The sequence below is a fragment of the Lepidochelys kempii genome, chromosome 1, assembly GCF_965140285.1.
Source record: "Lepidochelys kempii isolate rLepKem1 chromosome 1, rLepKem1.hap1, whole genome shotgun sequence".
NCBI classification, from domain to species: domain Eukaryota; kingdom Metazoa; phylum Chordata; order Testudines; family Cheloniidae; genus Lepidochelys; species Lepidochelys kempii.
Window position 1 is genome coordinate 263914151 of NC_136380.1, and position 13480 is coordinate 263927630.

A 13480-nucleotide genomic window follows, 5' to 3' on the forward strand; every position below is an offset into this window, starting at 1 on the left:
TAATTTAGTAATATTAATGCAGTGTGTGTGCTCTCCGCCTGCCCTGGGCAAGAGAGACCAGGAAACTGAACTTAGGTCTCCTCCATATCAGGGCAGAAAACTGGCCTTTAGGTGACCATGCAAGCAATATTGTCCTGTTAGCCTCTGGCTCTGTTTAGGACAACAGAACATATAAAGGAGGGCGGGTTGTTCTCTAAGGTCCTACCAGTCTCATTACAGCTGTTATGCATATCTATCTGTGTAACTGGCGAGGGGAGGAGATTTTGATAGAGGTAAGCAAAATAATGAATGGTATAGACAGGTCCAGTTGGATCCTCCTATTTACGCTCTCTCACAATACCAGGGCAAGAGAGCAGCTGGTGCAGTTTAGAAGACATCCTGGTGTACGCCATGTTTGTTTAACCATTGCAGAATGGAATCTTGAGGTGAATAGCTTAATGAGCTTGATAGGGTTGAAGAACAGTCTTCCATAACCTGAAATACATACAACTGCTTGAGAAAGTGATGTGGGTGTTTGGTCTGAGCGTGGAACGGAGAACCAGGAACTCCTGTATTCTAATTCTGGCTGCTCCTGACTTCCTCTATGGCCACAGGCTAGTCTGGAACAAAGCTCTCTGTGGTGGTTTGCAGATCTGTAAAGTGATGATAATACTATTTACCTTAGAGAGGTGCTGGGAGGATTAATTAGTTAAGGTTTGTAAAGTGGTAAATAAATGCTAAGGATTATTACAAAGAGACTGGATAAAACCTATAAACTATACTGTAGGGAACGGTCCTGCATAGGGATAGACTGATGACGGAATAGGACTCTTCCATTTCTAACTTCCATGGTTTTTAAAAAAAGAATAGACATTTGCAGGTTATGAATCATAGTAACATCTGTGGATACACTAGAAATTAAAATGTATGAGATTTATTTATTCTTGTGCTTCAGAGCAAAGAGGGTCACCATCTGGTGTAGAAAGGAAAATCTCCCCCATACTATAACAATCTGTAATTGGCCATGCGCACTATCAACATTTGGCCCCACTTCAACCCCTTTTTTTTAAATAAGTGAATTTAGCATTGGTGAAAGGGGCCCAAATGACAGTGTCACAGATTGAAGTCCTGTATTTATCCCCAAGGTAAGTGGATTATGGGCCATGGCAGCCCCTGCCAATACATCCCAGCCTTGACCTGGAAGGATTATACTGAGAGCTGAGAAAGGAGTTCTGAATCCATGACCTAAGTAGGCGTTGACTCTTTGCTTATAGTACCTAAATGTGGGCAAACTGGTGCCAACTATGTGATAATTGCTTTTGTGCTGGGGACACACATTGAGACATAGGACTGACATCTCCAGCTCATTTCATGTAGGTAACTGGACGTCAATTAGAGGATAACAACTTTCAATCACTGTTGACTTGGGCCTGAGATGAAATGCAGGCTTAGAGATAATGTGCTTTGTATTTTCTGGCCAGTCCCTTAAGCCATCCAATTCCCTCCCCGCCACTTCCTCCCCTCCTCTTAATTGTCAAGTAAAGGTTGCTCTCAGATGGCCTGATTCAAAACCATCTGAAGTTAACGGAGAGACTCCTGTTGATTGGGCTTTGGATCAGGCTCAGGGAGTGGATATCAGACAAGATGGACCAACGGTTTGATCCAACAGGAGGTGATCTAATGCAATGCTTGTCAACCTTTCCAGACTACTGTACCCCTTTCAGGAGTCTGATTTGTCTTGTGTACCCCAAGTTTCACCTCATTTAAAAACTAGTTGCTTACAAAACCAGATAAAAAATACAAAAGTGTCACAGCACACTATTACTGAAAAATTGCTGACTTTCTCATTTTTTACCATATAATTATAAAATAAATCAATTGGAATATAAATTTTGTACTTACATTTCAGTGTATAGTATACAAAGCAGTATAAACACGTTATTGTCTGTATGAAATTTTAGTTTATACTGACTTTGCTAGTGCTTTTTGTGTAGCCTGTTGTAAAATTAGGCAAATATCTAGATGAGTTGATGGTACCCCCTGGAAGACCTCTGTGTAGCCCCAATGAGAAAGACTGGTTTAATGGACTAGATGCACCAATGACATACATTAGAGGCTGAGTGCTATACTGACTTCTCATTTAATCTCTTCCTTTTCTCTCTCTCTCTCTCTCTCTCTCTCTTTTCTTCTCAGGGAGTGTAAGAGCTGAAGATGAGGCCCAGGGCGGAGTGTTATTCTCCAAAGTTTTGGCTGGTGCTGGCAGTCCTAGCAACGACGGGTGGTGGGGCCCGTGCCCAGAAGAGCCACCCCAGTATCGGCGTTGCTGTCATCCTGGTGGGGACCTCAGACGAAGTGGCCATCAAGGACGCCCACGAGAAAGATGACTTCCACCACCTCTCAGTGGTGCCCCGAGTGGAACTGGTGGCCATGAATGAGACAGATCCCAAGAGCATCATCACCCGCATCTGCGACCTCATGTCAGACCGGAAGGTTCAAGGTGTGGTGTTTGCTGATGACACAGACCAGGAAGCCATTGCTCAGATCCTGGACTTCATTTCTGCCCAGACTCTCACGCCCATCCTTGGCATCCACGGAGGCTCCTCCATGATCATGGCAGACAAGGTAGACATTGGCTTTCTTCCATTATAGATCAGGAAAGTGGGGTTTGGTATCCTGAGAAATAACATAGCCAGTGGTCTGCAGATGGAATCTCACTTGGCCAAATGATTATGTGCTTGGAGAGAGTCACTTTCAAGGAGAGATTAAAAAAAAGCTAGGTGTGTATAGTGTGGCTGAATTACATCTATAGAAAAGATGCGAACTGTGTAGAATTATATGAGAGAGACAAGCTGGGTGAGATAATATTTGTTATTTGGAGCAACTTCTGTTGGTGAAAGAGACAAGCTCTTGAACCCCACATAGCTCTTCTTCAGCTCATTCTTCAGGAATTATATGAAGCATACAAAGATCAAGGAGAGAAGGGAGTTGCTAAAAGGGATCTGCAAAGGATTTAAATATTTTATTCTTTTTTATGATGTTTTGTGACCATTTATAACCACTGTATTTTTTACTTTTTGCCTTCACTGGTTTAGCTGGAGAATCACTTGGGGGTCTCAGGATGTTTACTGTGAACTCTCACATATTAAATTAGTTATTGGGTTAAATAGGTGTTAACCAAAGTGTCAAAACACAAAACCAACCCCTCTCCCCCATACAAAAAAAAACATCCAAAAACCCAACCAGTTTGGCTAACAACCCTTTCTAATTTCAACTGTGCATCTTTCATTCTCTTGTATTGTATTGTCATAATTTCGCTAATTCTTCAGTCACCATAGTATACCAGTGCAGACAAGTCCTGAATTTTGAATGTGAAAAAACAGCAGGCCTGATTTCCTTTGAACTGCAAGGCAGGTCTCAAACTTGTCCCTGTAGAGTTGCTAGGTAGGGGACACCTCCATGCTGCCACTCATGATCTGCTCTGGCAACAGACCAGGGGAAGTCCCACCTCATGGGGTCTGACAGATGGCAGAATCATGGCTCCTGATTGACTCCCTGCCCCTTATCCACCCAAGAGGCATTCTAGGAATGGTCCAGGCAATAGTATGGGTCTCCTGTGGCTTCCACAACCACTCCTGTTCTGGAACTCCTGGTTTTGACCTTGGCTGATTTGGATCTTGCCTCCTGACTTGGATCCTGAAACCTGACTTGGGCTCCGATCCTTGATATTGACCCCATCCTGCAACTTGACTACAAACTCCTCTGCTATTCCCTGCCTCAGGTTTGACTCTGCTCTCACCAGCCTGTTCTGCTCAGCTGAGAATTCCCCCAGCTTGAGCGATCTTCTACCTGGTATAAAGTCAATGTAGCTGGGCCTACATCTTGGGTGCAGGGAAGAATCTGGGCCAACAACTCTTCTTTGGCAAAATCTTTTCTGGTCTTCTTTTATACATCACAAAGCAAACAAGAGTACAAGCCATTTTATTCCTTTGCAGGTCACCTTTCAGGGGATCTGAGAGACAGCAAGACATAATTTGATGTAATTGAATGTGGTGGGGGGGTGGGACTTAAATTGGATAGTAAGGAAACATTTCCTTGGAGTGAGTTCTATTAGACTGTGGAATTTGGGTGGGCTGAATTTTTTGTTGTGAATAATTTTTTTCCATTTTTTTTTCATTTTTGGGACTAAATTAATCACAAATATATTTCTCAATCTTTAATCAGCTTTAGAAATAGGGATAGCTCAGTGGTTTGAGCATTGGCCTGCTAAACCCAGGGTTGTGAATTCAGTCCTTGAGGGGGCCATTTAGGGATCTGGGGCAAAATTGGAGATTGGCCCTGTTTTGAGCAGGAGGTTGGACTAGATGACCTCCTGAGGTCCCTTCCAACCCTGATATTCTATGAAAAAATGGATAAGTGATATTCAGGAAGTAACTGAGTTAATACAAAATAATCGCTGAATAAATGACTCTCAAATAATCCCCCCCCCCCCCTTTTTGCCCAGCTCTATGTAACTCAGGCAACAATTCTGTGGCCTTGATTATCCACTGCCTTGCACCTCGTGAAGTCATCTACACCTGTGCAGAACGGGTGTAAAACATTAACAGAGTGGAAGGGTGGTATTATACAGTCACTTTGCATAAGTACAAATGACACCACCAGGCCCAAAGCATTGAAAAATTGTGAGTTTAAACTTGAAGGGGCAAATTCCAATTTAAGATTATACCAGTAGAAATCCAGAGTAACTCCACTGGTCGTGGTGCAATCAGATCAGATTTACACTGGTGTAACTTAGAGCAGAATTTGGACCACGGAGTTGTTTGAAGAGCTTTTACCCTTCCATAGGTCTTTCCTTGGCAGAGTAACATTAGTCCTATTATTGTATGTTGCCCATTGACTTCTATGGGAAATTCTGGTAGGACCATGAGGGGGCATGAAGATGGGGCCCAGTGAATATAAAAATCGCTTTTACCAAGCTTTCCATGTGCAGCTTTTGAACAGGGTAAGCAAATCAAATAAAGAGATTCCAGTTTTAGAAAAATTGTATAAACATTTTCTTTACACACTATTTAAAATGGCTGACCATTAAAGCTTCTGACTTCTCATGTGGCTAATGGATAATATTTATTTGGCAAATTGAATAAAATATGTTATATATGAAATATCTGTTATATTTGTTTACAATAATGAAGTTATACTGGTAAGTGCTTAATGATCCATTTCCACACAGCCTCAATAAATACGGGTCGGTTTTTAGTCTCAGTACTGGAAATGAGTTGTATAATTATGGTTTGATCCTGCAAGGTGCTGTGTACTACCTGTGAAGTGCTGAGCATCCTTATCTTTGACAAGAGTCAGTTCTGGCTGAGGTTGTTCACCATTTTGCAGCTTCAGACCCTTATTTCAACTCCATAATCCTGTGCTTGGTTTCATATCTATCTGTGGAGTGGTACGGATCAAAACCTATGGAACTGCACAAAACAGAGTTGTGCAATTCCTTAGTGTGACAGGCAAGATTCTATTTTTTTAAAAAACACTTGGCCAAATCTAACCCTGTTGCATGCTGTGCCTGTTAACTTTTGATTCACTTCAATCGAGACTAGACAACTGGTGCCTCCCCATACTGCGGGGGGAGTACAAGCTAAAGGGGAGGACACGTGACCTCCCCACATGTCTCCTCCCCATTCCATCCCCAGCTTGGGGCTCCCACACTCTCCCGGCCCCACATTACCTGTGTGTGTGTGGTGGGGGGGCATGGAGGCAGGCTCTGTCCTCCTGCTGCACCGGCTCCCCTCTGGCATGTTTGGCTTCTGTCCCTGGCAGCCAGGCCCAGGCAGGGAACGGGATGGAGCCAGTTCCAGTCACTGCTCTGTGCAGAGTAGCCACCTTCCTGGGAGAGAGCCTGGCTGCGGGTGGGGGGAGGCAGCCCTGTCCCTGCTCAGGCTCGGCTTCTGGGGACAGGGGCTGAGCATGCCAGAGGCGGGGACTCTGGCTCACTTGGCTGCTGTCCCCTGAAGTTGATCCTGGGCAGTAGGCAGCCCCCCTGCTGCTGCAGCAGGCGCTCTCCCAGGCAGCTGTTGTGTTGCACCAGGCAGTGTCCCAGCGCGGCCAGAAGAAGCTATGTCCCCATCCCTTCCACTTCCCGCTCAGGCCGGCTGCTGGGGTAAACCTGCATGCCCCCCTGCTGTGTCGCCTCTCGGAGAGCAAATCTGTGTCCAAGTACAAAAACCTATGTTAGTGCAACATTAAATTGGAAAATTTGAACCCAAAAAGGCAGGAAATAAAAAAATAAGTTTCCAAACATAAGAGTGGCTCTGCTACATTGTGCATATCTATACCTGTATCTATTACAGGTTAGACTGATACGTATATGCAGTGGTGCAAGTAGAAATCATTTCTTGCTGGTACTGCACTCATGGGACGGACACAAAGGGGGGCACGTGACCTCCGCACGTGACCCTCCATGTGACTCCTCCCCGCCCCCAATTCGGGGCCCCCATGCTTTCCCCATCCCCTCCGACACCCCCCTTTGTATATACAAACATCAACATGCTTAACTAGTCATTTTCCCTCAAATATGTAGTATTCGGTCTCTTAATATGGGAGTTGGGTGAGGAGCCATTTCAACATATGTATGACTTATTAAAAAAAAATTTTTAAGGAGAACTGTATCCTAAACTGCTTTATGGTATTGTACCCAAACATTGCATTTCAATGAGAGATTCAACTTCATTTATATGAACAGAACAGACTCCTGAGACTCTTACCAGTTCACAAAAGTGGTCTATACTCATGCAAATAGTCCCATTGTCTTCAATGGGATTGATCAAATGATTAACGGTTTACAGGATTAGGTTCCAAGTTTGTAAATTGTTCTGGATGAAATTGACAATGCCTGAGCTGTCAGATCAGAAGGAGCTTCTTTCGAATAAAGGCGGATAGATGTGTGATAAGTCTTAGCTCCGTTGCTAAGATGAGGAACTTATTTTCAGCAAAGTTCTTGGCAGATTCCTGAGGCAGCTGGTTTAAGGCTGTCAGTGTCCAGCATTATAATCTTCACTTATAGTTCTCTCACCCACAAAGATGGAAAATGAGGCATTTGTTTTCTTTATTTTGCTGCTCCAATTCCAGTTAACAAAATGCATATTAGTCTAGTTTGGCTGCAAAAGGAAGAATTCTATGTATGCTGGGGACAACACCTGATTCCCGTCAGGCTGCAGAACTGGGCTGACATCAGAATCCAAACATCCTCTGGTCAGTGCAAGCAGAGGCATTCCTCTAATGATTTGGACTTGATGTGATGCAGTATGGATGTCATGGATAATTCAGACCAATGGGGAGAAACAGAATCAGAAACACTATTTAAACACCTTCCATCCTCCCACCCCTCCCCTCTTGAGGACTCCTGAGCAAAGAGCACCATACATATGCTAACAAACTTAAACAAAGTCTTTGTTTAAATTTGTTAGCATATGTATTGTGCTGTTAAAGCCATTTAAAGAATGAATGCCCCTCCCGGCCCTGGGGGTGGGGGTGGGGGGTGGCTAGCCCCAAGTCTTTCCGGTACTCTGTACCTGCTAAGGTTTCAGAGTAACAGCCATGTTAGTCTGTCTTTGCAAAAAGAAAAGGAGTACTTGTGGCACCTTAGAGACTAACCAATTTATTTGAGCATGAGCTTTTGTGAGCTACAGCTCACTTCATCGGATGCATACCGTGGAAACTGCAGTAGACATTATATACACACAGAGACCATGAAACAATACCCCCTCCCACCCCACTGTCCTGCTGGTAATAGCTTATCTAAAGTAATCATCAAGTTGGGCCATTTCCTGCACAAATCCAGGTTCTCTCACCCCCTCACCCCCCTCCAAAAACCACACACACAAACTCAATCTCCTGCTGGTAATAGCTTATCCAAAGTGACCACTCTCCCTACAATGTGCATGATAATCAAGGTGGGCCATTTCCAGCATAAATCCAGGTTTTCTTACCCCCCCACCCCCATACACACACAAACTCACTCTCCTGCTGGTAATAGCTCATCCAAAGTGACCACTCTCCCTACAATGTGCATGGTAATCAAGGTGGGTCATTTCCAGCACAGATCCAGGCTTTCTCACCCAGGTGGGTCATTTCCAGCACAGATCCAGGCTTTCTCACCCCCCCGCCCCTGGGAACATACACACATACACATGAGTATGTTCCCGGGGGGGGGGGGTGAGAAAGCCTGGATCTGTGCTGGAAATGACCCACCTTGATTACCATGCACATTGTAGGGAGAGTGGTCACTTTGGATGAGCTATTACCAGTAGGAGAGTGAGTTTGTGTGTGTGGTTTTTTGGAGGGGGGTGAGGGAGTGAGAGAACCTGGATTTGTGCTGGAAATGACCCACCTTGATTATCATACACATTGTGAAGAGAGTGGTCACTTTGGATGGGCTATTACCAGCAGGAGAGTGAGTTTGTATGTGGGGGGGCGGAGGGTGAGAAAACCTGGATTTGTGCTGGAAATGGCCCAACTTGATGATCACTTTAGATAAGCTATTACCAGCAGGACAGTGGGGTGGGAGGGCATATTGTTTCATGGTCTCTGTGTGTATATAATGTCTACTGCAGTTTTCATGGTATGCATCCGATGAAGTGAGCTGTAGCTCACGAAAGCTCATGCTCAAATAAATTGGTTAGTCTCTAAGGTGCCACAAGTACTCCTTTTCTTTTTGTACCTGCTAAAAATCTCTTGCCAGTACTGTGTACTGGAGGGTACTGCCCTACTTGCACTCCTGCATATATGATAAACACTAAATGTAACATGGCAGAATTAATTATTCTGTTGGAACCTTAACTTTTGTATTACCTGACTGCTTTTGTTCAAATTCACATAATTAATATTGCATTAATTTCAATTTTGTATGTAATATTTATTTTTACTGGATTTCTCTGCATTTTGTCCATTTTGTGTGAGTGGTGTGTGTGTGTGTGTGACATATATAGTTTCTTGCACACTGTTTTGTTGTTTGCTTTTCCTGATGCTAACACACTTAATTCCAATATAATATTATAAATAATATAATACAAAATAAAAAAGAAAAGAAAGGAAAAATCATTTTGAAAGGAAAAATCAAACCATTTCATTCAGAAAATATTGAAATGGCATGTTTCAACATTCTCAGAACTACTTTCCTCTCCCCCACCCCCCCAATGAAATTTCAGTGTAATTGACATGATTTTGCAAAGTGTTTCAGTTATGCTGGAACTATGTTCTCTGATGGAAAATTGTTCCATCAAAGTTTTTCTGACCAGCTCTAGTAATTAACAATGAAAAACTATTTTTATTGTAATAGTTGCTATTACTCATAAAACCCCCCAGAAGTATTAAATCAATTTGTGCCATCCCCAGCCAGATGAGAAGATTAGTTTCTTGGTTCTGGAGCACGCAAGACCTTTATTATAACCCAGAGCAGATACTTGTCTCACAAAATTTGAATTAATTACACTCAAATTTCTCCCTGCCCCAAACAGGCCTCAAAATGAAATTGAAAACCTGGAGTGTGAAATTGACCAGTGCTGCTGCCTTAGATCCTCATGTCATTCCTCAGTAACCAGGGGACATAGAGAAACAACTCTTTCCAGGGAATCTCTTATTCTGTTTGCCTTTTCTTTGCTTCATTAACCACATTTAGAGGGAAAGGACTATGAGGGAAGTTAAGGGAATTAAATACACACAGCCTGAAAAAACAGAGGGTACAGGAAGAGATAAGATTGTAGTATATAACTCTTTTAAGGGCCTTAAGGAATTGATACATGAGGATAGATTAAAAGAGCTAAATATGTATATTGTAGCTTGACTAAATAATGACTACAGGTAAATGTAACTAATGTGTTGTGCCTAGATATATACCAAGGAGAGAGAGAAACAGTTTAGGTTGGTCTAAACGCGGTGTAACTAGGAGCAATGGGAAGAAATTGAGCAACGGGATCATTAAACAGAATATCAAGAGAATTTTCCAAATGGCAATCTCTATTAGATGTGGAGTAATCTCCTCAGGGAAAGATGGAAACCCCATCACTTAAACTATTTCAGATTTGGAGTTGATAAAACTCTGGAAAATGCACTGCAAGGGAAAAATCCTGCCTTAGCTAGGATGAGTGTGAAGAAAAAATGAACAAGCTGAGAGAGAAGAGCAGGCCAGAGAGACACAAGTGGGGGAGGGAGAGCTACAAAGGGGGGGGGGGGTCCTTCTCCTGAACCTCACATGATCAAAGAAAACAAGTTTCATTAAAATACAACCTGTGAGACAATAAAAACAAACAAACCCTGAAATGATTATTTTCCTCTTGGTGCTGCAGTGCAAGGTATCTGCAAGGTTCCTTATGCTAATTAGAAACATAAAGTTCCAGAAGAAAGCAGGAGGGAAGAAATAAGGGCAGCGGAGTTGGGTGGAGAATGTAAAGTCAGGAGAGAAAAGGAAGGCATTGTAAAACCAGTCATATTCATCCCAGGGGACATTGTGGCCAGTGCATAGGGCACAGGTCTGAGAGTCCAGACACCAGAGTTATACTCTATAAATGGCTTGCTATATGACATTGGGTAAGTCTCTACTGCTGTTTCTCCATTCACAAAATGGAGATAATGGTACTTTTTAAAATTGCTTTGGGATCTACAAAGGCAAAGCTCTAACTGCTATGTATTGATTAATGAATTATTCTAGTTGCAGTCAATGTGATGCTTTATATAAAATTCTAAAATTCACGAGAAGAAGCTGTAGCCTCTAATAGTGGGTAGTTGAATATCTCTGGTGTGCACAAAAGATTATTATAGGAGGGGCTGGTCATAGAATCATAGGTTTAGAAGGGACCACAAGGGTTATCTAGTCTGATGCCCTGCCAAGATGCAGGATTTGTTGTTTCTTAGCCATCCAAAACAAATGACTGTCTGAAAATCTCCAGTGAAGGAACTTCCACAACCTCCCTAGGCCATCTGTTCCATTGTGCTACTGTTCTTAAAGTTAGGAAGTTTTCCCTGAGATTTAATCTAAATCTGCGATGCTGTAGTTTGAACGCATTGCCTCTTGTCCTGCCCTCTCTGGCAAGGGAGAACAACTTTTCTCCATCTTTTTTTATGACAGCCTTTCAAGTATTTGAAGACTGCTATCATGTCTCTTAATCTCCTCTTTTCCAAACTAAACATACCCAGTTCATTCAGTCTTTGCTCATACGGCTTGCATTCCATCCCTTGGATAATCTTTGTTACTCGCCTCTGGATCCTTTGCAGTTTCTCTACATCCTTTCTTTACATTGTTGACCAAAATTGGACACAATACTCCATCTGAGGCCTAACCAGTGCCGAGGAGAGTGGTACTATCACCTCCTGTGGCTTGCATACTATGCCTCTGTTAATGCAATCTAAAATTGCATTTGCTTTTTTTGCAACAGCATCGCATTGCTGATTCATGTTGAGGTTGTGATCCACTACAACTCCCACATTCTTCTGAGCAGTGCTGCTGCCAGGCCAGTTTCCCCCCATTCTGTATCTGTATGTTTGGTTTTTCTTCCCTAAGTGTAGCACCTTACATTGGTCTTTGAATTTCATTTTGTTGTGTATAGCTCAGTTCTCCAATGTATCAAGATCCCTCTGAATTTTAGCTCTATCCTCCAAAGTATTGGCAATCCCCCATCTTTGTGTCATCTGCAGACATGATCAGGATGCTCTTTACTCCTACATCCAGGTCATTAATAAAGATATTAAACAATACTGGACCCAGAACAGATCCCTGTGGAACCCCACTTGAGATCTTCCTCCAATCCGACATCATTCCATTAATAGTTACTCTTTGTTTGTGGTTGTTTAACCAATTATGTATCCATTTAATGGTAGTTCTGCCAAGCCCACATTTCTCCAGCTCACTTATCAGAATGCCATGTGGGACTGTGTCAAAAGCCTTGCTGACGTCCAGGTATATTATGTCCACTGCATTCCCCCATCCAGAAAATCAGTTACCCTGTCAAAGAAGGAAATCAAGCTGGTTGGCACAATTTGTTCTTGGTAAATCCATGCTGGCTGCTAGTGCTCACATCTTCCGTGTCCAGGTATTTGCAAATTGAATGTTTTGTACATTACTCTAGTAGCTTCCCAGGTATCGAAGTCAAGCTGACCGGTCGATAGATCCCCGACTCCTCCTTCCCCCCCCTTTTAAAGATGGGCACTACATTAGCCTTTCTCCAGTCTTCCAGGACCTCTCCTGGTCATCGCCCATCAGCATTGTGATCAAACATGCAGTCTACTGACGACCATTGTGCCAGCCAGAGTGACCGCGGTTGATGTAGTGTAGTGAAGTTCCCAGATCTGCCTCAATCCTGCAAATCCACAAATCTCTGGAGTGGCACTGTGGATGGCACCAGCTAGGGTGAGGGCATGCACCCCTTCACACATTGATGGAGCGCTTGAGAGCACGGTGTGCAAGGGTGTTTTTGTCCATCCGGGCCACCTGGCCAAAGAGCATACAGTGCTGCTTTTGAATATAATGAGTGAGCGAAGGAAGGCCAGATCTCTGCAAAATTGACATTTCACACAAAGTCAAACCACTTTATGCTCAGGATGTGGTGCTGACAGTGCCTATGGAATGCTTCTAACTGCTCCAGGTCTGCCCTGTAAGAGGCTCTAGGTTTCTGACCCATATAGTAATACAGGTACAGTACTGGTTTGATAGATTCTGGACTTTGTTTCAGTGCAAGGATGTTTTTGCATCCATAAGCAAGAATGGACTTCTTGCAGGAGGTGGCAAGGCCTATTTGCCGAAGCACATGCGGTTTCCTGTGACTGTTTAAACTCTGTTTAAAGCCAAGATAGATGACTTTGTCAGTGTCGTCCCTGGTACTTGACCCCCCTGCACCAGCAGAAGAGTCCCTGGGAATGGGGATGGTGTCCCTAAAAATGAAACCCCTCTTCATCTTCCCAGTCACGAGGAGACAACCGGCCATGACAGACTGTGATAACAGCACCAAGGCTAAAGCTCCTACTATTACCGACCCCAGGAGGGTGGGAGTTTTCTGCACTCATAGGATGGGCATGATCTGAATTCTGCTCAGGGAAGGTGCAGCCCCAGCTACCCCAACTTCCAGGAAGTCCAAAGCAGGAACTAGGATTGATGGCTAGTTGGGGGAGGAGAGAAACGGGGACTGGGAATATGGCTTGGGAGATTGGGATTGTCTGGGCAAGAAGCTAGGGCCTAGGATTCAGGGAGGGAAATAGGCTGGGGAACTGGGAGGCAAGTAGGTGGTGGTTGGGAGACTGAGATCAGATGAGGAGTTGGGGGAGAGACTAGGACTGGCCAGGCAGGAAGATGGGGGCTGAGAACTGGTGAGCGGGGAGGGGAGATTGATGGGGTGCCAGGGTACAGGGGGACAACTGGTCTGGGCTGGGTAAAGATGCTGGGGCTGGGGAGGATGGACACTGAGATTGGATGAGAAGCCTGGGTAAAGAGATTGGGGCTGGGAATCAGTGGGAA

At 43.8% G+C, this 13480-nt stretch overlaps 1 protein-coding gene across 1 annotated transcript in view; it reads left to right on the forward strand.

The window, feature by feature from the left end:
• Positions 1 to 2177: 2177 nt before the first annotated feature.
• Positions 2178 to 13480, forward strand: part of GRIN2B (glutamate ionotropic receptor NMDA type subunit 2B) — a 225088-nt gene continuing 213785 nt past the window's right edge. Inside the window, exon 1 of the mRNA XM_073327319.2 lies at positions 2178 to 2601. Coding sequence (XP_073183420.1) covers positions 2191 to 2601 — 411 coding nt within the window. The 5' untranslated portion in view covers positions 2178 to 2190. The remainder of the gene's footprint in view (positions 2602 to 13480) is intronic.